The following is a 22,862-nucleotide window of genomic DNA, read 5'->3' on the forward strand; positions in this document are numbered from 1 at the left end:
TCACCTGAAACGCATCAGTCAGTCACGCTAGCCTGTCAGAATCCGTTCTCTGGACACCCTGACCCCAAAACTCACGTTCTCCCCAGCTCAAATAGTCTTGCCTGCTCCCTGTTCCCACTCTGAAACGAGGGGCTGCCATGAGCGCCTCTGGTGCCTGTCCTCTCGGCTGCCAGACAGGGCTGGACACCAGGTGGTGTGGAGTCTGGGAAAGTGGCCGGGTCACAGCATGCAGTTACAGGAGGGGCCTTCTTGAGAACAGGGTGGGAGGCACCCAGGACAACCTGAGCTGGGGCAGGGAGGTGGCTTGTGAGGACCTGTTTGCTTTGCCAGGAGGGCTGGGCCCGGACCACTGCCACTGCCTCCCCCGCCCCTCACCTCCCAGACGAAAGCTCAGCTGAGAGCCCCCTCCCTGTCACCCAGCCCCCGTGGGAATGGCTTGGGCCAGGTGCTACCATCGAACCTGCTCCCTTCTCCCAGGGCCTGGTGACTTCTTGACAGGTTACAGCCCCAAAGACAAACAGATTCTGCCAAGCAAATAACTGTCCAGCGGCAGGGGTGTTGGGGAAGGCCTGAGTCTGAGCTGCCAGAAGACCCAGGTGACAGGGCGGGGGCCCTGTCCTGCAGAGAACAAACAGCCATGGGCACCTGGAAGGAAGCAGGATGCAGGTGCCCTGTCACCGTAGCGGGGCAGGGGTTTCAGGGCCAGTCTCCCAGCTCCCTCACCCTGGGCTGTGCATCAGGCTACACAGAGGAACAGGAGTCTTCTCAGCCCTTGGGGCAGGGGCAAGTTCTTTTGTGATGCCTCCATTTTTCTCATGCAATCTGTGGCCACAAGTCCTCTCACTGAGCTGCCTACGGGGAATTGGCCAGGGAATCCCCTACCCATGACACCTAATCCTTAGAGACATGGCTTACATCCAGGTCCACCATCATTTAGAACACGTAGCTTTGCCAGCCAGGGTGAGGACCCAACTTGGGGGTCTGCAATTTCAGTGAAAACAATGGCAGCATTTGGAAGCTGAGGGCATGGGTCCAAGCCTGTAAGACCCAGGCAACTCCTTTCCCTCTGATCTCACTCTCCTGTCAACGCAGAGGAGTGACTGAGGACAAACCTGAGTTTGTGTTACAAAGAGTGCTACATGCCCGGCTGGTATGGCTCAGTGATTGAGCGTTGACTCATGAACCAAGAAGTAACTGGGTCAATTCCAGGTCACGGAACATGCTCAGGTTACAGGCTCCATCCCCAGTAGGGGGCGTACAGGAGGCAGCCAATAGATGTTTCTCTCTCATCGATGCTTTCTATCTCTCTCTCCCCCTATCCCTTCCTCTCTCTCAAATCAATACAATTAAAAATAATTTTTTAAAGGAGTGTTACAGACAGGAAGGAATGGATCCAGCGAACCCACCATTTGCCATCATATTTGCCAATTAAGTTTCTTTCATGCTGACGACCATGTAACCCACCTCCCCATCTCTTGGCCAAGGTCTTAGGCCTGTCATATATATATACTTGTTTGCCAGCTGCCTGGAGTGTGGTCCCTCCCTGACTCTCAGGATCCCAGGCCAGTCTGTAAAAACTTCCCTAATCCATAATATGACAGAAGGAGAGCCTGGAGACCACCATGGGAAACACATAAGGGAAGATGCATTCCCAGGCATTCCCCCTTCTAAGTCTAGGATGTTTCCTGTGCTATGTGCCAGACCCCAGTGAAGCTGGGATAGAGTAGTGCTCAACAGACACATGGGACCGGGGGTCCTAGGAGCCAGAAAGGGCAGCTAATCTTATATAATAAAAGGCTAATATGCAAATTGCCCCTTGACAGGGAATTCAACCGGGAGTTCAACCAGGGGACAGGGCAACTGCCCACGACCCCTCCTCATGGCTGATGGCTGGCCACGCCCCCCCCCCCCCGCCCCAATCAGGGCAGGCCGGCTGGACTCCACCTGTGCACGAATTTGTGCACTGGACCTCTAGTCTAATTATAACCCCAGGACCTACTTCCCAAACATATAACGAACCTCAGGGTTTTCCACTTGCTAAAGGGACAGACCCAGAGACCAAAGAGAACCACCATGGGGCTAAGCAGGTACAGCGGGCTTCAGGGTACAATAAAACCCACTGACACATATGGACATTTTTTGGTGTGTTAATTTAATCATACAAATATTCATTTATACAGTAAGGAAAAACCTCCTCATCTTCATCTCCTCCCAGGCACCACAAAGCCCCACTACAAACACCCACCCAGCTTGCTCACTACACACCACTGTTCAGGTGGAGGGCAGCCATCGCCGCTCCAGCATTCACCCACAGAAACAAAGGAAAGGCAAGGCAGGGTGGGGTTGAGGATCAGCTTGCTTTTCTGAGCCCTGGCAACCCCACCATCCTCTCCTGCTGGGGCTCAGATTGAATTTGGGGAGGTATTTATTCTCATGCCCATTTCCCACCTTGGCCACCCTCAGGCCACACCAGCTGTCTTGCTTAGGTTTTTTCTAGGTTGGAATTGCCTTTGATGGGCTTCAAGTTTACAGCCAGTCCTTGCGGAGGGAGAGATGTCTGTTTCTTGTAGAAAAATGCCCCGAATTCAACTGTCCCCGTGACAGAAAGAAAAAAAAAGCATGCACGCGTGCACACACATCCACACACACCTCACTCCATGCACACAGACGGACTCTTCCCAAGCCTCAGCCCTTCTGCCTCCCACACTGCTCAGGCCCCTAAAGATGGTGCCGGTCTCACCCCGTGGGTACGACACTGGTGGTCCTGCCCACTGGCAGCTGCTGCTTGGTGAAGAGGAGCAGGAGCTATGAGCAGCGGAGGAGGGGCTCTAGGCATTGCTCAGCCCTCAAACCAGTGGGAGGAGGCCGAATGAATGGCACTGCTAGCCCCCTGGTGCTAGGGAGCAGTGGACGCCCTGCCCCACTCCATGGCTTGCCCTTGCTCTGACCCTCTGCGAGGATGTGTACAGAAATGGTTTGTTCTTGGGAGGGAAGCCAGCGTGCTTGGGACAGTTTCCTTGCCAGGTCGGGTTGCCTATAAGCAAGAGGAGCAGGACGCCTCTGCTGAACAACCGCAGGCCATACCTCCTGGGAAATGGTGAAGGGGCACCTTGCGTGCAGCAGATGAGGAAGCCAGGAAATCAGGGGATGGAAGCCCCCATGATCCTGCCAGGGGCAGCTGGAGATGTGCTGCTTTGAGAGCTCTCAAATGAGGAGAATGCTGGGCATGGGTGGGCTCCAGGGTGGCAGTGTCCCAGGAGGTTGGCACCAACAGTAGCGGCAGTCTGGGCCCAATAGCGCCCTCAGCCAAAAAGCCATTGTGAGCCCCTGGCTTGGGCACCTGACAGGTTCTCCACTCAGGAATGGGGCACCCTTCATGTGCACAAGTTGGTGCTACAGCCCAGCCCCCGCCCCAGCTGTACTGCCCTGCTCAGCAGGCTGTCTCCACTCTCCCCTAGGGCTTCTCCAGTGGACAAAAATCTACCCCCCCTTTTAATTCTTGGGAGGTGGGGAGGCAAAAGGGTAATTTCATACAAGCTTATCTCCCACAATCAAGCTTTTAAAAAACAGTCTCAGAAGAGGAGGAGGAGGAACAAACAACACACATTTTTGGAACTCACACACCCAGACAGAGACAGACAGGCAGGCAGACCCTCACCCACATCAAGGCTATATGACCCCTTGCAGCCACTCATCACCTGGTCTCCTTCCTTGACTCGCACGCTTGGGGTGTGGTAACAGGCAGGCAACCGCACCCTTGATCCTAGATCCATACCTCCTGGCTATCAAACCAACCAACACTCGAGGGAAGGAGGGGGTGAGAAGAGAAGAGGGACTTTGCATATTCTTGTATCTTTGGCAGACAGCTGTTCTAGCCTGGTTCAAGCCTCCCACAGAGATACGCACATCTCAACCTGCTCAGAATCCACAGGATGCCAGTGGGGCCACCTGCCCAAGGGAGCAGCCAGCCACTCTGCTCTGGCTGGGTGGGCCGGTCCCACCACCTCCCAACAACCAGGCATCCTGCTCAGGATGGGGTCCTCTCATTTCCATCAAAATGTGGTCTCCAAGATCACAGAGCAACTCTGGCGCTTCCCCATGGCAATTCCCCACTTGTGGCTGTATTTTCATACCTTAAAGGCTCAGCCCCCACTAACAGGCTGCAAGAACACCACAAAAGACAACTGAGAGGAAACACAGGGAAGGGAGTTGTGTGACAACAGAGAAGAATGGGACCTTCACTTCACACTCGCTGGTGAGCTCACCCACACCCTGTGCACGTGGCACACGCATAAACGCAGCACAGAATGAACGGGGAGCCACTGTGGATGAAGAAGCCAAAAAGCAGCAAGTATGATGGCCTTTGTGCCAGGAGAAGCATGGGAGAAAGCAATCTGAACTGTTACAAGTGTGTGCAGAAGACCTCTCAGCCTCAGAAACTCCCACGCCACCCGAGATCCGTCCTCAAGGCTTCCTCTGCGGGCACACAGGGAAGTTTGGTCTTTCAGAGAGGTTCTGATGGTAACAAGCCGCAGGGTTGATGAATACAAATGTCAAAGGTATAAATCAACAAAAGACTAAAGAGAAAGAAGAGGAAAAGGGCGATGGCTCAATGGCTGATGCCATTAGACTCCTGGGTCACGTGGCACAGCTGACGCCCTCCTGCAGCACTGCCTACAGAGCCCCACACACACCACACCAGCTTTGAACCTGAATCGCTCCCAGAGCAAGCAGCTATTCTATAAAGAGTATGTTATCCCTTATCTAAAAAGAAATAAAATAAAAGTGCGGAAAGAGGGGGAAAATTAACATGTGCTCAAAACTACAACCTGTCTGTAGGCAAAATAATTTTTGTTTAAAAAGATGGCTTTTTTCCCCCATTTTAAGCTTTTTTTCCCCTTCCCGAGTGACCTAATGACTTATTAGACTGACGCCTAATAAAACCCAAGGTGGCTGCATGGATTTCTTCTTGGTAGCCTCAACACCACTCCAGCGATTCAGCATTCACACATGCACACTGAGTTTACTCAAAACTAGTCTGTTCTGCTTCTTCCTCTTCTTCCGGGATGGACGGTCAGAGCCAGAGGTCCGTGCGATGTGGTCTGCAATCCTGAGGAACCCCTTGCCCGCCCCCCACCAAAGTCAGACCTTCTGTCTTTTGTTAATTTTTCTTCTTGCTGACACCCGTTTAAGACTGGCCGAAGGGGTAAGGCCCGTGGAGCCCCTGGAAGAGAGTGAACACAGTCAGTGATGGTAGACACAGCAGGTACAATTTGAAAACCGAAACCAAGTAAAAGAATCCACAGTTCCCAGTGAGCCACAGGGACGCTCCAAGGCACAGACAAAGCCTGAGGGTTGTCCTTGCCATGCCAAACATGAGCACATTTCAAGGTGCTAAGTGTTCTCACTCGATCACACCATCCAGAGCGGGGAGACTCGGGAGAGACTCCTCATCTTTCAACTTTCCTCTATCTAGTTCACAAAGCCTGCTTTCTTTCTTGACAAATGTCACCACCTCTCAGCTAAAGATTCTCTTGCTGCCCCTTAACTTCTACAATGTAGGTTACTGCTGGCTAATGACAAAACTTTTATCAACGACAAAAACACTGCAGCAGAAAAGCAACTATCTACTGGCACCTACTACCAGGCCCGGTATTAGCAGCTTTGCGCACATCTTCTTGAACCCTCATCCCAAAAGCCAGGTGAGTATTATTACACCCATATGACTGAAGAGACTGAGACTTGCTCAAAGTCAATGGGTAGCAAAAGGTAGACCCAAGCTTCAAACCCAAGTCTCACCTTAGTTCTCCCCATAATGCCTCTCCCTTGCCACATGACAATAAGGATTAATCCAAATTCTCAAAGGCATTTTCTATCCCGCTTGGCTGGGTGCAGAAGGCATCAATCTCACTTTTTCCTTTGGTTAAGATGTGCCAACACCAAAAGCAGCCGCATGAACTTGGTGCAGGATGACCTGTGCTTCCCTCCACTCCCACGCCCTGCCCTGGAGTGTGCTCCTGGGAAAGACCTGGTCATTGCTAAGACCAAGAGGGCAAAGATAACTGGTGACCACCTTCACTATTGTCCTACACCCCAAATTGGCCCAGAAGCAGCAGGGCCCTTGGACCAAAGGAACCAAATGGGAGCAGAGAACAGGCACCTCAGCCATAGCCACAACAAATGACCCGAGAGGGGCTTCCTGATTGGTAACTACTTTAAGAATCCTGAATCTAGGCCCTTGGAGGGAGGAGGTACAAGAATTACTGAGATGACATTTGCTATTAGCTTAATGGGATGTGGGCAGTTAAAACCTAATTGCCTTAAAAAAAAAAAAAGGCATGTTTCTTTGAAAAGAAATAAAGGTGCTTGGTTGCCAGTGATTAGAAGAATCCCTTTTCAGTATGACTTTTGCTGCCATCTCCCCAGCACGCCACCTGGCCCTTAGCAGGCACCCAGTAAGTATTCGCTGAAATAATAACTGAAAGAGGACACTATTTCTCAGACTACTACCTAGACCAGTGGTTCTCAACCTTGGCTGCACATTAGAATCACCTGGGAATCTTTTTAAAATCCTGATTTCTGGGCCCCATCCTCCGGAAATTCTGTTTCTTTGTATGGGGTGGGGCCACAATATTACTAACAAAGAAACAGAATTTCCGGAGGATGGGGCCCAGAAATCAGGATTTTAAAAAGATTCCCAGGTGATTCTAATGTGCAGCCAAGGTTGAGAACCACTGACCTAGAGTGTCAGACCCTCCAAGTCACAGGAGTATTAGCCCCTCCAAACCCAAGTTTTTAAATAGCTGCTGAGGCCTGGGAACACAAGAGTCTGGGTTATGCCATCCATCTTGTCACAGGCCCCCAGGTCCCAGGAGAGGCTGGGGTCTCTGGAGGAGGGTTGCTGGTCCTGCACAGTTTGCACTGCAGTGGGATCCAGGTTATGTAGAAATAGGAGAGGAGCCCAGCCAGCGTGGCTCAGTGGTTGAGCATCAACCTATGAACAAGGAGGTCACAGTTTGATTCAGGGCACATGCCCGGTTTGCAGGTTCGATCCCCAGTGTGGGTGTACAGGAGGCAGCCAATCAATGATTCTCTGTCATCACTGATGTTTCTATTTCTCTCTCTATCTTCTTTCCTATCTGAAATCAATAAAAAAGAAACAGGAGAGATCTGGGTTCTGCCCTTGAGTAAGATCCCCACCCCGAGGATCTCAGGTTCCTCCCTAAATCTTTCCACATTTAAGGTTCTAGGAGTTTGACACCAAATGCCTTGGCTCAGGAGGCTGAAAAACAGTATTCCAAGAAAAATTGCGCTTTGGTCATGTTTACACCAGCAGTCAAAAACTGCCAAGAATAGGAACTATGCCCTGACTGGGTGGCTCAGTTGGTTGGAGTACTGTCCCATACAACAAAAGGTTGCAGGTTCGATCCCTGGTCAGGGCATGTATGGGAGGCAATCGATCAATGTCTGTCTCTCTCTCTCTCTCTCTCTCTCTCTCTCTCTCTCAAAAATCAGTAACAACATATCCTCAGGTGGAGATTAAAAAATAGAAAACGTGAGATTCAAATTTCCGTGTGTGTGTGTGTGTGTGTGTGTGTTTCAGTGAAAAGCATTGAAATTGCTTTTGCTTCTAAATCCCCTCCCCTGACAAAGTCACAAAAGACCAGCTAGAGAGTTGCTTGGTGGTATCACTGAACAAAAGAGCCTAAGGTGCATTTGGAGGACAGGCAGGCCAACATTGATGGAGCATCAACTATGTGTCAGGTGCTGCTCTTTAATTCTTACAAAGACCCGTTGAGACAAGTATGATCTCCAAGCTCAGAAAGGTGTGGTAACTTAATCAAGGGCACAGAGCTGGTAAGTAGAGCAGTGGTGTTTAAAAATGCCAAAATGTCACATGTCTTGCCAGCCCCTACGCCAATCAAGCCTCTAGCAGGTAAGCTAAGGCTGTAACCATCTCAGTAGCCATGGCACCTACCCACTCAACCAAGCGGGGGCCAGGGTAGCAAAGGGCTCTCAGACTCCACTTTGTGGGACCTGGTCAGAGGGTCACACACACCACAGGTGGCAAGTAAAGCAGCTTAAAACGAGCTGCTCTCAGTTCTTCCCAACAACATTCACTCATCCGGGACAACCCAAGGAAAGCAATATAGGCTGAGGCTCCCGTAAGATTGAAAACCAATACAATGCTCAAAGGTCTCTGTCCTGGGGGGGGAGGGAGGGAGAGGGGATGGCACAGAGGAAAGAAAACTCCAAACCAAACAGCATGTTTTCTATGAAATATTTCCCCTTTACCCTAAATTTAACTGCTTTCCAGACCAAAGCTCCACACGGTTCACATGGGCCTTTATAAACTAGCCTTCAAACTTGTCTGAAATGCTTGGAGAAGGGAAATTATGCCTTTGCCAAAGAGCTGTCGTACATTCTTATTTTACAGGTAAATAAAATAGGTTGTGTGATACTGAGAGAGAGAGAGAGAGAGAGAGAGAGAGAGAGAGAGAGAGAGAGAGAGAGAGAAAGAGAAATAAAGACATGGGCATTTTCAGATTTCCACTTGAGTGCCCTGGCCCTTAGACCATTCATTTGCTGTGGTATTTACCTAGCTTAGATTCCGCAGTTATCGTTGGCCCTCTATTTACTGACTGAGGTCCCATGCCTTTTGGAAAGAAAAATGCTACCCAATTCCCTTTCACCCAGAGCATGGCATATTGAAGCTGTTGCTTAATTGGTATAGAAAGGTGACTTGAGAACAAGCGGTATTTTCCTTCCCCCAAATTAACTACCACCACTTCAAGAAAGGGAGAAAAAAAACAATTCTATTTCAAAACCCCTTTATCATCCAGACTCCCTACATGCAAGATTATAGGTGTAACAAGTGGATCACAGAGCACAGGTAATGCAACACCAGTTATAAAGGAAAAGCCTGGCGGAGATTCCAAGAACAGCTTGTTCAGGGCGTCCGATGGCAGGAGGCCAAGTGGGAAGTGCCTTTCCTACCAGTGGGATGGAGGTATATTCAAAACAGGAGGCCCAACCACATTTCAGGTTCTACTGAAGTTCCAAGACCTGGTGTAACAGGTTCTCGGGCTAATGTCTCCAACCCCAGCCAAAAAGCAGGGTTTGGCAATACAGATAATGTTCACTCTCTTCTGGGGCCTAGCAATTCTACTTTATCTGCAGGAAAAGCAAATGCCAAATATTTTAACTAACCTGACATCTTTCCTGTCACAGTTGCACCACTACGAATAAGGAAAACAGATCAAGGTACAGACATATTAGATGGTACTATCGAGCCCTGAATTAAACTCCAACTCAAGCAAAAACTGAGGCTATTAGCATGATTACAAAACAGTAAGTTTGACACAGAAGGCCAGCCTCCTCTCTGAGGAACCACTTCTCTCCACAGACGCAGCACTACAGACAGCAAGGCGGGACTGATCCAGGCCAACAGGGGAGGAACATTCAGACCCAAAAAAGAATTCCTTTACCTGACTCCAGGTCTGAAGGCCAATTCTCCCGTACCTCCCAACTCCCACAGAAATGGGTTTGCTAAAGCTCCATTTCTTGGGGCAGCCTCACATCTGTCAGGGGACAAAAAGTGTTCCTGGGGAAGGAGAGACAGCCTTTACGACCACAGGGATTGAGGTGTTGCCTGTTTACCTCAACCTTTCCATGAACAGCTGCCATAACTGTGAGCCCTGGGGCCTGACCTTCCCTTGGCTACAGGACAGGCAAGCCCTCTTAGAGCACAGAAGCTCCATCCTCACCAGCTAAGAGCAGGAGCCTCTATTGGGGTGAAAGGTCCTGAACTGCACTTCCACAATGGGATAACTTTGGCAAGCTATATTTGGTTACTTCTAAAAAACATTTTTTAAAAAGAACATTTATATCGCCCTGGCCAGTGTGGCTCAGTTAGTTGGAGCATCATCCCATGAACCAAAGGGTCATGGCACATACCTAGATTGCGGGTTCAATCCCTGATTGGGGCCCATATGGGAGGCAACCGATCGATGTCTCTCTCTCTCTTTCTCTCTCTCTCTCTCCTTCCCTCCCTCCCTCTAAACAAAACACAAAACAATACACACAAAAGAGAGAGAAAGAGAGAACATTTATAGGCATAGAAGAAAAGCTTAGTCTCATTTACCACAATCTACTGAAAGGATAAAATAAGAGCCAGTACCTACAATCTTGTTTTCAAAAGCAAATCTAAAAAATAATTCTGATGCGTATTTCACAGTGGTTTACAGCTGCCCCCATGGAAGAGCAGGGTCACACCCAGCAGTGATTTGGTTGCCACTGATCTTACATGAGTGTGCACCTACAATATCTTAAAGTTCTTCCTAAAATTTCGCAGACATCAAATTAACTTTTCAAAAAGGAATACAAAAAATTGTCACAGATGGAAAACATTAAATGTATATTAAAGTACTAAAAAACTGGAAACTAGTTCTATTTCAGCTAGAATTTTAAAAAAGATTTATTCATCAATTTTCAACAGTAGGAAGTACAGTGTTATTGAAGAGCAAGCTGCCTTTTTATGAGGGTAGCAACCATTTGTAAGACTCAGACATAAGTAAAACAAATGAATGAACTGAAATGCTTTGCAGTAGTGAGCCACCTCTCTGTTTTTAACCTTGCAGGAGAAAAAGGAAGGCTGAAATTGCTCCGGAAACAAGGATGCCTCACGAGGACTTTCTGGGTTGCTTTTCTCTATGAAAGCTTGTTTAGAAAGCACTACAACACAAAACTTTCACATACCTGTCTTTATTTTGCTTTTATTTGTGATTTGATTTTAATAAATAAAAAGGTTCACACAGGTTAAAGGTTAACAAGCTCTGTGGTGCATACTGATGGCAGCATTGGTAGTACCAGGAGGGCCCTCCTCATTTCCTGGGCCAGTCCCACCGCCTACTGCTCCTTTTCCACCATTTATGTAAACAGAGTACAAATACAGAAGAGTACAGGGCTTAGTACCAAGTTCCAGCCTGATCCTGTAGTGCAAACATGGCGTGATGAGGCCCTGCTCATCAGGGGGGACACCTGGTTTGCAAGGGCCAGAGACTAAGCCTTGATCAAACTCATTAGCCTCTCGTTAATTAGAAATAAAACAGTCTGGACAGGAGTAATGGGCAAGACAACGAGGACTCTCTCAGAAATCCTCAAACCAGGCCCTTCCCTTGATGGATGCCAACAGCCTGGGGAGGCTTCTAGTGGGACAACGGTGCCACATCAGCATGATGGGAACATCTGCAGATGCTTTAACCCTGATGTTCATGCCACTTCATGTGAGAGTCCTCAAAACTTCAAACATGTATTTTATGCACTGGCTGAGGATGACTGTGAGAACAAGCCAAAGAAAATAAAATAAACCTACTTTTAAGCATTAGGTCTGATGGTAGGCAGATCAGTTCACAACGTTTTGGTTGTGCCAAAACTGTGTTTAAGAAGCTTAATTCAGTTGTAAGCATGCTGAATCTATTTTTTAAAACCCCTGTAAAAAAAAAGTCATTTTTTATATTTAACTTCTGTAACACAGTTTTTCTGTTGCTCTTAACTAACTTCTACAGCCCTGTTGGGGACCTTCTCATCTATCCATCCATCCATCCACCCATCCATCCATTCTCCCTCTGCCCATTCACCCCCATTCCCTCATCATACATCCCTCATTCTTTCTCCCTTCATCCTCCATCTTCCCATCCATCCACAGTTCCCCCTGGCCAAGGGCAACTTACAGCCTTCACCTACCCTCTGAGAAATCATGAAAATGACTGTGAAGAGTAAAACTCAAAAACTGTGAATGAGAACACATTATTTAAAGTCCTACAGGGAGAAGGAGGACACTGCTGAGTCTGACTTCCCCTTTCAGGAAAGGCTTCAGCAAGAGCTGTTTGCTACTTGTAATTCTAGCGCAGATGGGGTCCTGGCAGACAGAGCTCTCTCCTGGCCATGTCCTCCAGTAGAGGAGATGCCTAAAAAGGAAGAAAACTGGCCAAGAGTCTCACTGGGGAGGACACCCAAAAGGAGAGAAACTTATCCAAGTTCCTAGCCACGTGGCCACTGGTGTTGCACTGTGGGAGTCCTGTGAAGGAACAGGGTGAGGCTGCTGATCCCATCTCCTCTCGGAATTTCCACTGGGGTCCCTGGTGCCTTCTGTCAACTACATTTTCCTCACACGCCATTGTCTTCCCCATCTCTCTTACAATGAATTCACACCATTCCCCCAACCCCCCAAGTGACTGGCTAATTGAGAATAAACTGTGTTTCCTTGGTCCTATTCAGCCATATTTGGTTTCATCTCGCCACTCCCCTGCTCAAAAGCAATGTTGGCACTGCTTCCTTTCACATTAAAAGTAAACTCTCCTTTGCTTGGCTTTCAAAGATCTTCCTCCAAAATTCGCCCCACCCTCTTTAAGCACATCTCACTCACCACGTCAGGCCGGCCAGTGTCCCATGAACACATCTTGCCTGTGGCTGCCTCTGGGTCTTCCTGCATGTCATACCTCTTTCTGCCAATTCAGCTTAAATCTATCATCTATGAAGGTATCATTCTTCTGGCTACTCCAACCACATTGATTTCTCCTTCCTCCAAACTTATATGAGCATTTAAAAGTCAACTGGGACTCAATATACTCTATCTTTACTGGCTCTCATTCTTTCCTATGAGCTAGGCTCGTCTTTGTGGCCAGAAAGCAAATTCTTTGAAGAAAAGAATTAGCACCAGCTGAGCATCTAGGAGGCCTCACTAATCGACTAATAATATTGAATCTATCTCTGTGTAAAGCAAAGTTTTAAGTGACTTTTTAAAAATATCTCTATTTCTATTGATTTCAGAGAGGAAGGGAGAGGGAGAGAGAGAAACATCAATGCTGAGAGAAAATCATTGATTAGCTGCCCATTGCATGCCTCACACTGGGGATGGAGCCCACAACCCAGGCATATGTCCTGACTGGGAATCGAACTGTGACCTCCTGGTTCATAGGTCGATGCTCAACCACTGAACCACGCTGGCTGGGCTCAAGTGACTCTTTGAGCACAACAAAATACTCAGGACCATCTTCCTCTGCAGGTGAATGTCCACAGCTTTGGAAAGGATCTCACTTTTAGCTGAGCTCTCAGAACAGTGGTTCTCAACCTTGGCTGCACATTAGAATCACCTGGGAATCTTTTTAAAATCCTGATTTCTGGGCCTCATCCTCCGGAAATTCTGTTTCTTTGTTACTAATGTTGTGGCCTCACCCCATAACAAAGAAACAGAATTTCCAGAGGATGAGGCCCAGAAATCAGGATTTTAAAAAGGTTCCCAGAGAAACCAAGATGGCGGCATAAGTAAACACCGGAAATTGCTGCCTCCCACAACAACTTCAAAAATACAACGAAAAGACAAAACGGACATCATCCAGAACTACAGGAAGGCTGGCTGAGTGGAAATTCTACACCTAGAAGAAAAGAGAAAAGCACACTGAGACTCAGAGGAGCTGCGGAAGTAAAGTGCAGAGGTACGGAGGCTCGAGCGCGCCCGGAAAGGGGCTGGCACCTGAGGATGCCGCTGTCTTTTTGAATCAGGAGGGAGTCACAAGCTCCCGACTGCTCTGAACTCCAGTTCCAGGAAGTCTCTGGGGACTCAGGACTCATACAGGGAGAAACTAGACTGTCTGGCAGCGGGCAGAACTCAGAACTTGAGGGTGGCTCTCTCTCAGAGGTGCTTGCAGCGATTACCGGGACACTGAGAGCGGGGCCCCTTAGGGCAGGGCTGAGGATCAGCCATAGTTGCTTGCTCTGCCCTGTTGATTCCCTGAGACCCCGCCCCACCCATGCTGAGGCAGAGGCTTTTGCATATGAATGCCCCGGCCCTTTGCAATCTGAAAATTACCTAATAAATTGCAGCTGGGCCAGACAGACCCAGAACTTCCAAGAGAAGGCCCAAGGCCCCACAGCAGCTTGCATTGCTTCACAGCTGGGCCTCATCTGGGCACCTCCAAACCCCAAAAAAGGAAGGGGAATCTGCAGATCTCTTCATAGCTCCTGCTGGGTAGCCTCAGGCAGAGGCTAAATTAGCACCTCCTTAGATCCAAGAGCCAGTGTACCCAGTGGTCAGAGTGGGACCATCCAGATTACAACTCCTCAGATCCATAAGGAACACACTCAGGGGGCAGATTCAGTGAGCACCAAAGCCCCACTGAAGCAAGTCTTGCCCCAGAAGGGTGTCTTCAGCACAGAAGTTCTCCCACTGCAGACACAGCTGATTCTCACAGCCAATTGGCCTGGAGGTCAATTCCTCCCAGTGATAACTACAATAATCAAGGCTTAACTACAACAAGACTACAACAAGACTGTGCACAAAGCATACAAAGGGGTGCACCAAGAGTGTCCACCTCAGGTAACTGGGGAGGCTGAGCCACTGGGCCCTATAGGACACCTAGCACACAAAGCCACTCTCTCAACACAGGGAAGCACAAAAAATGCGGAGACAAAGAAACAGGTCACAAATGACAGCAATGGAGGAAAGCAAACTACTGGATACAGAGTTCAAAACCACGGTTATAAGGTTTTTCAAGAATTTTCTAGAAACCGCTGATAAATTTAGTGAGACCCTGGAGGATATGAAAAAAGACCAACTAGAAATTAAGCATACACTGACTGAAATAAAGAATAATATACAGAGATCCAACAGCAGACAAGAGGATCCCAAGAATCAAGTCAAAGATTTGCAATACGAAGAAGCAAAAAACACCCAACCAGAAAAGCAAAAAGCAAAAAGAATCCAAAAATATGGAGATAGTGTAAGAAGCCTCTGGGACAACTTCAAGCGTACCAACATCCGAATTATAGGGGTGCCAGAAGAAGAGAGAGGGCAAGATATCGAAAACCTATTTGAAGAAATAATGACAGAAAACTTCCCCTACCTGGTGAAAGAAATAGACTTACAAGTCCAGGATGCTCAGAGAACCCCAAACAAAAGGAATCCAAAGAGGACCACACCAAGACACATCATAATTAAAATGCCAAGGGCAAAAGACAAAGAGAGAATCTTAAAAGCAGCAAGAGAAAAAAAGTCAGTTACCTACAAGGGAGTACCCATACGACTGTCAGCTGATTTCTCAACAGAAACTATGCAGGCCAGAAGGGACTGGCAAGAAATATTCAAAGTGATGAATACCAAGAACCTACAATCAAGATTACTTTACCCAGCAAAGCTATCATTCAGAAGTGAAGGTCAGATAAAGAGCTTCACAGATAAGGAAAAGCTAAAGGAGTTCATCACCACCAAACCAATATTATATGAAATGCTGAAAGGTATTCTTTAAGAAGAAGAAGAAGAAAAAGGTAAAGATAAAAATTATGAACAGCAAATACATATCTATCAACAAGTGAATCTAAAAATCAAGTGAATAAAAAATCTGATGAACAGAGTACACTGGTGAATATAATAGAACCAGGGGGAAAGGGGTGTGTGGGTGCAGGAAGAGACTGGACAAAAATCATACACCTATGGATGAGGACAGTGGGAGGGGTAAGGGCAGAGGGTGGGGTGGGAACTGGGTGAAGGAGAGCTATGGGGCGGTAGGGAGGGAAGAGGAACAACTGTAATAATCTGAACAATAAAGATTTAATTAAAAAAATATTCCCAGGTGATTCTAATGTGCAGCCAAGGTTGAGAACCACTGTCTCAGGAAGCCCACATATTCCCCCTGCGGTACAAGAGCTTGTAACCTTCCATTCTGCATCTGGTCCTGCCAGAAATGCAGTTACAGCAGACTTAGCTGAGGACAAGTCATTTGAAACCTGAGCATCTAGGCCAGGAGAAAATTGTCACACTTGTGAATTACACTTATTTCTTTGAACCTGTAATTTTGCTAGTCCTAGTTTGAGAACTTTCATCAGAAATTAAAATGCTAAATTCAGAGTACAGGTAAGAGAATGTATCATTACAATCAAAACAAAATATTCTGGCAACCTTGGGAACACTAGCTCTGTTTCAGCTCTAAGACTGCCCAGCATCACATCAGCGTAAAATAATACTCAGAGCCCCAAATCAAATAAAAGGGAGCAAAGCAGCTCTGAAGCTGTTGAGGTACAAAAGGGAGAGTTCCTGGAGATAATTTTTATTCTCAGTTAGATAGTAATGTTACAAACAACAAAAGACATTTTCTAAGGCTCACAATGTTTGCTTAATTTAATGTACACATGACCCACGCCAGTTCAAACACCAGCAAGGCTGGCAGAGCTTTCCTGGCTCCTCAGGGTTTTCAAAAGGGATTCATCGAAATATCACTAAACCAGAGGCTCTTGGCAAACCCCTTTTGGTACAGAATGTGCTAATCTGCCAGCAAACCTGAGGCAGGGGTGGGGGTGGGGGTGGGGGTGGGAATGCAGGTTCCTCAGTTGCTTTGTGTTGCTTCCTCCTTGGTCACAAAGTCGTTTGTAGCTGCTGAAGATGAACAAGGAGATCTCTACAAGCTGACACTAGTATATAAACTACCTTTAGAGAATAGCCAACAGACTTTGCTTCTGCCAGCAAACCTCATCAGTGTGGTCTAGAAGAACATTAGGCTCAACCTGGGTTCCAGCCCATGGCCCAACCCCAATTTCACCCCCAATTTGCTCTGTGAATGTGAATAAATCACAACTTCCTGATTAGTTTGTCAAATGAACAGTGTAACTACAAAACTCACAAGTGTGTTGTGAATTAAGAATAAAAGCAGTAAAGGTGGCCTGGATAACTTGAAGTGGTTTGTTTACACATTAGACACAGTATTTTTATGTCAGTCCTTGGACCTCTTCTCTATCTCTACCAGTGGTCCCCTGGCAGGGCGATTCCCCTCACTCCCCTCACCCCCGCCTCCGCCCAAGGAACATTTGGCAATGTCTGAAGACATTTTTGGTACTTAAACTCAAAGTTGGGGAGGTAAAGGCCAGAGATGTTGCTAAACATCTTATAATGCATAATACCACTCCACCCCAACACTCTTCCGGCCTGGAATGCCAGTAGCGTTAGTCCACTGGCTAAGAAACCCTGCTCTACACTCCGGGCACTCAGTGCACTGCAGCCCGTCTCACTGCATTAGATGCCATCCACACAATACAACTCTCCAATTTTCATCTCCACCCAGACCTCTCTCCTAAATTCTATACCCAATTTGGATATACAATAGCCCACTTGACACCTCCATTTGGATGTTTAGAGAAACTGTCCACGTGCCCAAAATGGAACTCCCGATCACTCTCCACCTCTACCCCAGCCTTTCCCTCTCCACTGATGGCAATTCCATCCTAAATTTAGTTGCTCAGGCCAAAACCCTGGTGTCATCCTTTACCCTCTCTTACATCCCCCATTCCGACCTACTAGCAAATCCTGTTGGCTACAAACTGGATCCAGACTCGGACCTTCTACCTCCACTGCCACCACTCTGGTCCAAACTACTCCCCCACTTCCCCTGAATGATTGTGCTAACTTCTCTACTGTCCTCTGCTTCTATGCTTGCCCTATATTCTCCACACAAGAGCCAGAGTGATCCTTTTACAACCCTAGGACAGACCACATCACCTCTCTGCTCACCTTTCATGTTCCTGTCCCTCAGAACAAAAGCCCAAAGCTTTGCAAGGGTCCACAAAGCCCTCCATGACCTGGTTTCCGTCCTCCGACTTCATCTCCCTCTACTCTCCTCCTCACTCATTCTGTTCCTTGAAAAAACCAGGTAAACTTCCACTTCAGGGCTTATACTGGCTGTCCCTTTTTTCTAAAATATTCTTTTTCAAGAGAGCCTTTATAGAAATAAAATCCAACTTTAAAGGGAGTAAGATAGGCCCTAACTATGTTCTAGTTCTGAAATGCTAAGTATGTTCAAGGGAGATTTTACATTTGTTCCAGAAAAATAAAACTCCAGAGACTATCTTTTGACAACGATCAAGGAATACAAATAGGTTTTGTGACTGCAAGAGGCATAGGTGTTGTTGTCACAAGAGTGAGCTAGTGGAAATTTCAATTTCAACAAAAACCTAAACCCAAGTGACTAGGGAGATTCTAGGGCAGGGGTGGGCAACCCCTGGCACGCCAGTAACTTTTGCTGGCACGCAAAACCCTCTCTTATAATCTTCCATTTACAATTTTTCTTAATACCGACTTTTTTATTTTTCAGATAAATTCAGTGTAGGTGCATCTTAGATAAATAAATAATTTTACATAACAAGTTATCTTAAAGACCATAAACATGGATTGACGAGAGAGGGGAAGAGCAATTTCTATGCCTCTGCCTTAACTCTCCCTGCCTTCCTAGATCCGACCAGTATTTTGGTTTCATCCACATACGCTTGTGAATCTTTGTTCTCAGTGATGAATTTTGTTAAGTCTCGTAATAGGAGTAGCCTGCCAGATGAAAGTAGTAGCTCGTGCATATCTCTGAAGGCCACGAAATATAAACCTGATGTAAAATCTCTGTCATCAGTGATGCAGCAGCAAAAGTCCCACTGATAATATCAAACGGAGTCATAAAGTTTTCTGTCGGACTATCAGTGTACATCTATACATTAAAAAAATAAATGTATTTTTCATCATCATATACTGTGTTTTTGTCACTCGAGTGAATTTTATTATTTCTTCAAGGTTCTTCACATACGTACACCTTAAGAGATATCAAGTAGGCGTAACACGTTCTCAAAAAATTAGGGTTGGCACGCTGAAGAATTTTGAGTCAGAGATTTTGCTGGTTTGGGCACGCACTCACAAAAAGGTTGCCCACCCCTGTTCTAGGGAATCTTTTCCCTTCCTGTAGGCTAGAGATAACGGCTGATTTCTGTAGCTTCCATTGTACTTATGGGGAGAGGGGCTTATTATAGAGAAGTCACATAATATCTTGTCAATAACGGGCTTGCTCCTCATTTTGCCGGGAGTCGGTCCATCCTTGCTGCTTGACACAGTCGCTGCAGGAAAGAAACATCTGCACAGCATATGTTTCAAGGGACCTGGCGTATATAGCATACTGTTCTTAATATGTTTGCTCCCCTTAGCACTATGTGTTTTAACCAAGGTCACCTCTCCGAGAAAGGTTGTTTCCCCAGGTAGGGATTTTTCCCTGAAGTTAGGGAGGGAATAAAACCTCTTAACTAAATGCCAGGCGGGTAGTTAATCACTTTAACTACAAACAATCACCCTTAAGCTACATAATCTTTACTCCCTGGAATGGAGATAAGAAACGCCCTAACCTTTGCAATAGAAATTGACAGGATTAAAATCAACTGGTATAAATACAGATGTAACAAGACAACAGAAAACAGAACCTAGAGATAGAACCTAGGGACAGAACCTAGAGACAGAACCTGGCTACAGAACTTGGCTGGAGAACCTAAACAGAACATGGCGGGAGAATCTGGAGAACCTGGCTGGAGAACCTAGCGAGAGAACATGGCAAGAGAACCTGGACAGAACCTGGCTGGAGAACCTAGAGACAGAACTTGGCTGGAGATCCTAACCAGAACCTGGCTGGAGATCCTAACCAGAACTTCGCTGGAGATCCTGACCAGAACTTGGCTGGAGATCCTGGCTAGAGATCCTGGCTAGGCTGCTGATCAACTGAAGGCTGTCTCCGTGTCATTCCTTCTTCGCCGACTCCGTCCACACCTCTGGGGACCCCTGGACCTGCTGGGGTTGGAACCAGAACTTGGCAAGAGAACCTGGACAGAACTTGGGCTGGAGATCGTGGCTAGAGATCCTGGCTAGGCTGCTGATCAACTGAACGCTGTCGTCGTGTCATTCCTTCATCGCTGACTCCGTCTACACCTTTGGGGACCCCTGGACCTGCTGGGGTTGGACCCCAGCATCATTTGAAATGTAGCAGTATACTGCAGAAAGCATGTCCTCCCGAGCCCACAACTGTTAGCTCAGCTGATAAAAATGTGTGTGTGAACACTATTTATATTGGAAAGCAATGGAGTGCACTGTTAGGAGAGCAGCCTTGAGAGTAAAAGACAACTGCTTTTGTTCATATTCTGATTTCAACACTCTCTAGCTACATGACCTTGGGCAATTCATGGGATCTGTGTACCCCAAGTCTCAGAGCTGTGAAGTAGGGCTAATAACCGTACCTGCAGCATGGTACTGTTGTGTGGACTAAATGAAGTAACCCACATCAAACACTGAGCCTGCTACCTCTGGGGAACAAATACTGGAGGTTGGGAGGCAGGGAGGTGACTGGTATTTTTTGTAATAAGCTTTGTAGAACTACTTGGCTACTTAAACTACGTGCATTGATAATTTTAACAATAAAAATTAAATTTAAAAAGCCCCCAGCACAGTGCCTAGCACATAGTGTTTAATAAATGGTAGTTTCACGGCTTTGATGATAGTACTTTCAATGGCCTCTGGGGGTAGCATGCTTTGCTACCTGTCCCTTGTCAGAGAAGACGCAAGCTGGATAAAATATCAAGTGAAACAGCTTTCCTTCCAGCTTCTCCTTCAGCCATCTTTAAACCTGAGAACAGACTCATTTCATGGCAGTGAAAAGTTAGTTACACTGCCCTCTATTGCCTCACTTAAGTATTAGCCCAGATAAGGACACCAACCACCTGCCCTGTGGTCAAATTCAGTGCCCTCTGAATTGGGCGAATGAATTTGGGGGTGGTCAGTGGTTGAGCATTGACCTACAAACCGGTCAGGGCACATGCCCAGGTTGCGGATTGATCCCCAGTGTGGGGCCTGCAGGAGGCAGTCCATCAATGATTCTCATCATGGGTGTTTTTATCTCTCCCTCTCCCTTCCTCTCTGAAATCAATAAAAATATTTTTTTAAAAAAATGAATTGGGCGAATGATGAGCCCAATTCCACTGTCACCCTAAACCTATCCCTTATTATGTTAAACTGACCGGCTACTTCAATGTAGATAACAAGAGTCACAAGCCATTAATTACATCCTCAGGCCCATACCGCAAAAGACTTGCTTTTTTCAAACCTTCCCCTCTAGTAGCCTCTACTACAACTTTTAAACCCTCACCTAAACAGAGGGAAAATAACTCTTCTATGCTTCAGTCAACACAGATAAGCAGCAGGTTAGAAGTCAGCTGATTTCTGATGTAATAAAAGTAGACTTACTTCTCTAGCTTCAGATCCAAAATGTACTAAAGAGTGGCTGCCGGGAAGAGAGAGGGGAAGAGGAGCAGGTGGGAATGTGGGCAGGCAGGGCAGATGGCAACCGGCAGTGGCGGACAATGGAGGAGAGAGAACCTCCCCACCAAGATAATAACAAGTTTCTCCTTCTGAACCAACACTTGGCGGAAGTAATAACAGTGGCTCAGACTGTAATCCAGTTTAAAGGAAGAGTATATGACATACACCAGCTCCAAACATTTTTTAAAGTAAGAACAAACACAAAATAAGGGCTATAGTCCAAGTAACAACATAAATACATTTGGGATTCTACTCAGCTCCCAAATGTAAATTATTCCTCTCAGAGAAAGGAAGTGAGGCATCTGCTATCCTGAACAACAGCCCCTTGGGTTTTGCCAGCCACACTCTAATCCCCAGCTGTCCTGAATCAGATCATTTGGTTGGTGTCTTATTCTTCTGTAAGGCCCTCTTAGAAAATATTTAGAGATTTTAAAAAGTTACTGGCAAATAAGAAAAAGGGGTATCTAATTTTAACAGGAGTTATTTTCTCCTTCCACACCTCTAGGAGGTATTTTTTCACTGTCACATTATTCAAACAGAAGCTATCTTGGCCTGCAGAGATGAATCAGAGAGCTAGAATTCATGACAAGAATATCCTTGAATCAACAGAGTGAGCACGTACCCTACTGTGACTGTTTGTCCTCTGAGATTCTTGCGCTAATCACATAAAAATGGTTTCTTTAAAACAGCAGCTGACCATCACCAATACTTGAGCTGACTGTTCACCTAGGACAGGTCAGCCACAATTGAGCTGACAATGAGGCCAGCCAATTTCTAACAAAAGGGAGGAGTCAGATTTATGAATCTTTGGAGCAAGTCCGCATATACTTACTTTTCTGACTCCCTCTGACAGTTCACACAGGGAGGAGCCGGGGTTGTGGGATGGAGCTAGGGCTGGTGTTCCCACTCAGAGCTTCCCCCCAGGCAAGAAGCACAGTCCAGAAAGCTAATGGTTATTTAAGGGCAGCCGGGGAAGGGCTCCACGGGTGTCCAGTTCCTAGCACTGACAGATGGGCCATTATGTTGACACATCCACCCAGTCCTCACAGAGCAGGTGCATGAAGCAATCTTTTCATTTAATCCTACCAACCTTAGCAAGTTAAACTGTAACTATGGAGGCAGCAGGAAACGGTAGCTGCTACTAAAACTGTGATCATGGGCTTCCAAGAGCATCTTGTTCTCTCCCAGCCTTAATGGCAGGCAGGGAATTTCTTTAGAGTAACTCAAATCTATTGCCAACTCAGTGATCCCGGACACCAAGGCATCAGGTACTCCTCCTACTCATCCAAGAAAACACTTGCCCCCAACTCTAGAGCCTCAGGGGTCTCTTTCATCCTTTCTATTCATTCATAAATAAAAGGCACTATTTATTATAAACACCACATGGTTTATGTACCTGGAGAGTTATAAAAATATTTTATTTTTATCAAACAAGAAAAGAAGTCACTACTTTTAACGACTCAGCAAACGGGAATTCTTAAAAAAGATGGCAAAGGCAATCCTCAATTTACATATTAGAACCACTTATCAACTGCTTATTTCGACTGGGCTTCCTTCATGCCTTGCTTGATAATAACTGGTGCTCAGTGAATGCTTTCACTCAACACATTTTAGTAATGTGGCACCTGGATTTGAATCTCAGCTCTGCCTCCCTCTACTAGCTGTGTGATACTGGGCAAGTTACTTAGCCCCTCAGAGCCTTTCT

General features: G+C 46.7%; 1 protein-coding gene across 1 annotated transcript in view; it reads right to left on the minus strand.

The window, feature by feature from the left end:
• Window positions 1-2,131: 2,131 nt before the first annotated feature.
• CUNH6orf106 (chromosome unknown C6orf106 homolog) overlaps window positions 2,132-22,862 on the minus strand; it is a 98,125-nt gene continuing 77,394 nt past the window's right edge. The window contains exon 5 of the mRNA XM_006104712.3: window positions 2,132-5,224. Coding sequence (XP_006104774.1) covers window positions 5,189-5,224 — 36 coding nt within the window. The 3' untranslated portion in view covers window positions 2,132-5,188. The remainder of the gene's footprint in view (window positions 5,225-22,862) is intronic.

The sequence above is a fragment of the Myotis lucifugus genome, unplaced genomic scaffold (assembly GCF_000147115.1).
Source record: "Myotis lucifugus unplaced genomic scaffold, Myoluc2.0 scaffold_596, whole genome shotgun sequence".
Classification (NCBI taxonomy): domain Eukaryota; kingdom Metazoa; phylum Chordata; class Mammalia; order Chiroptera; family Vespertilionidae; genus Myotis; species Myotis lucifugus.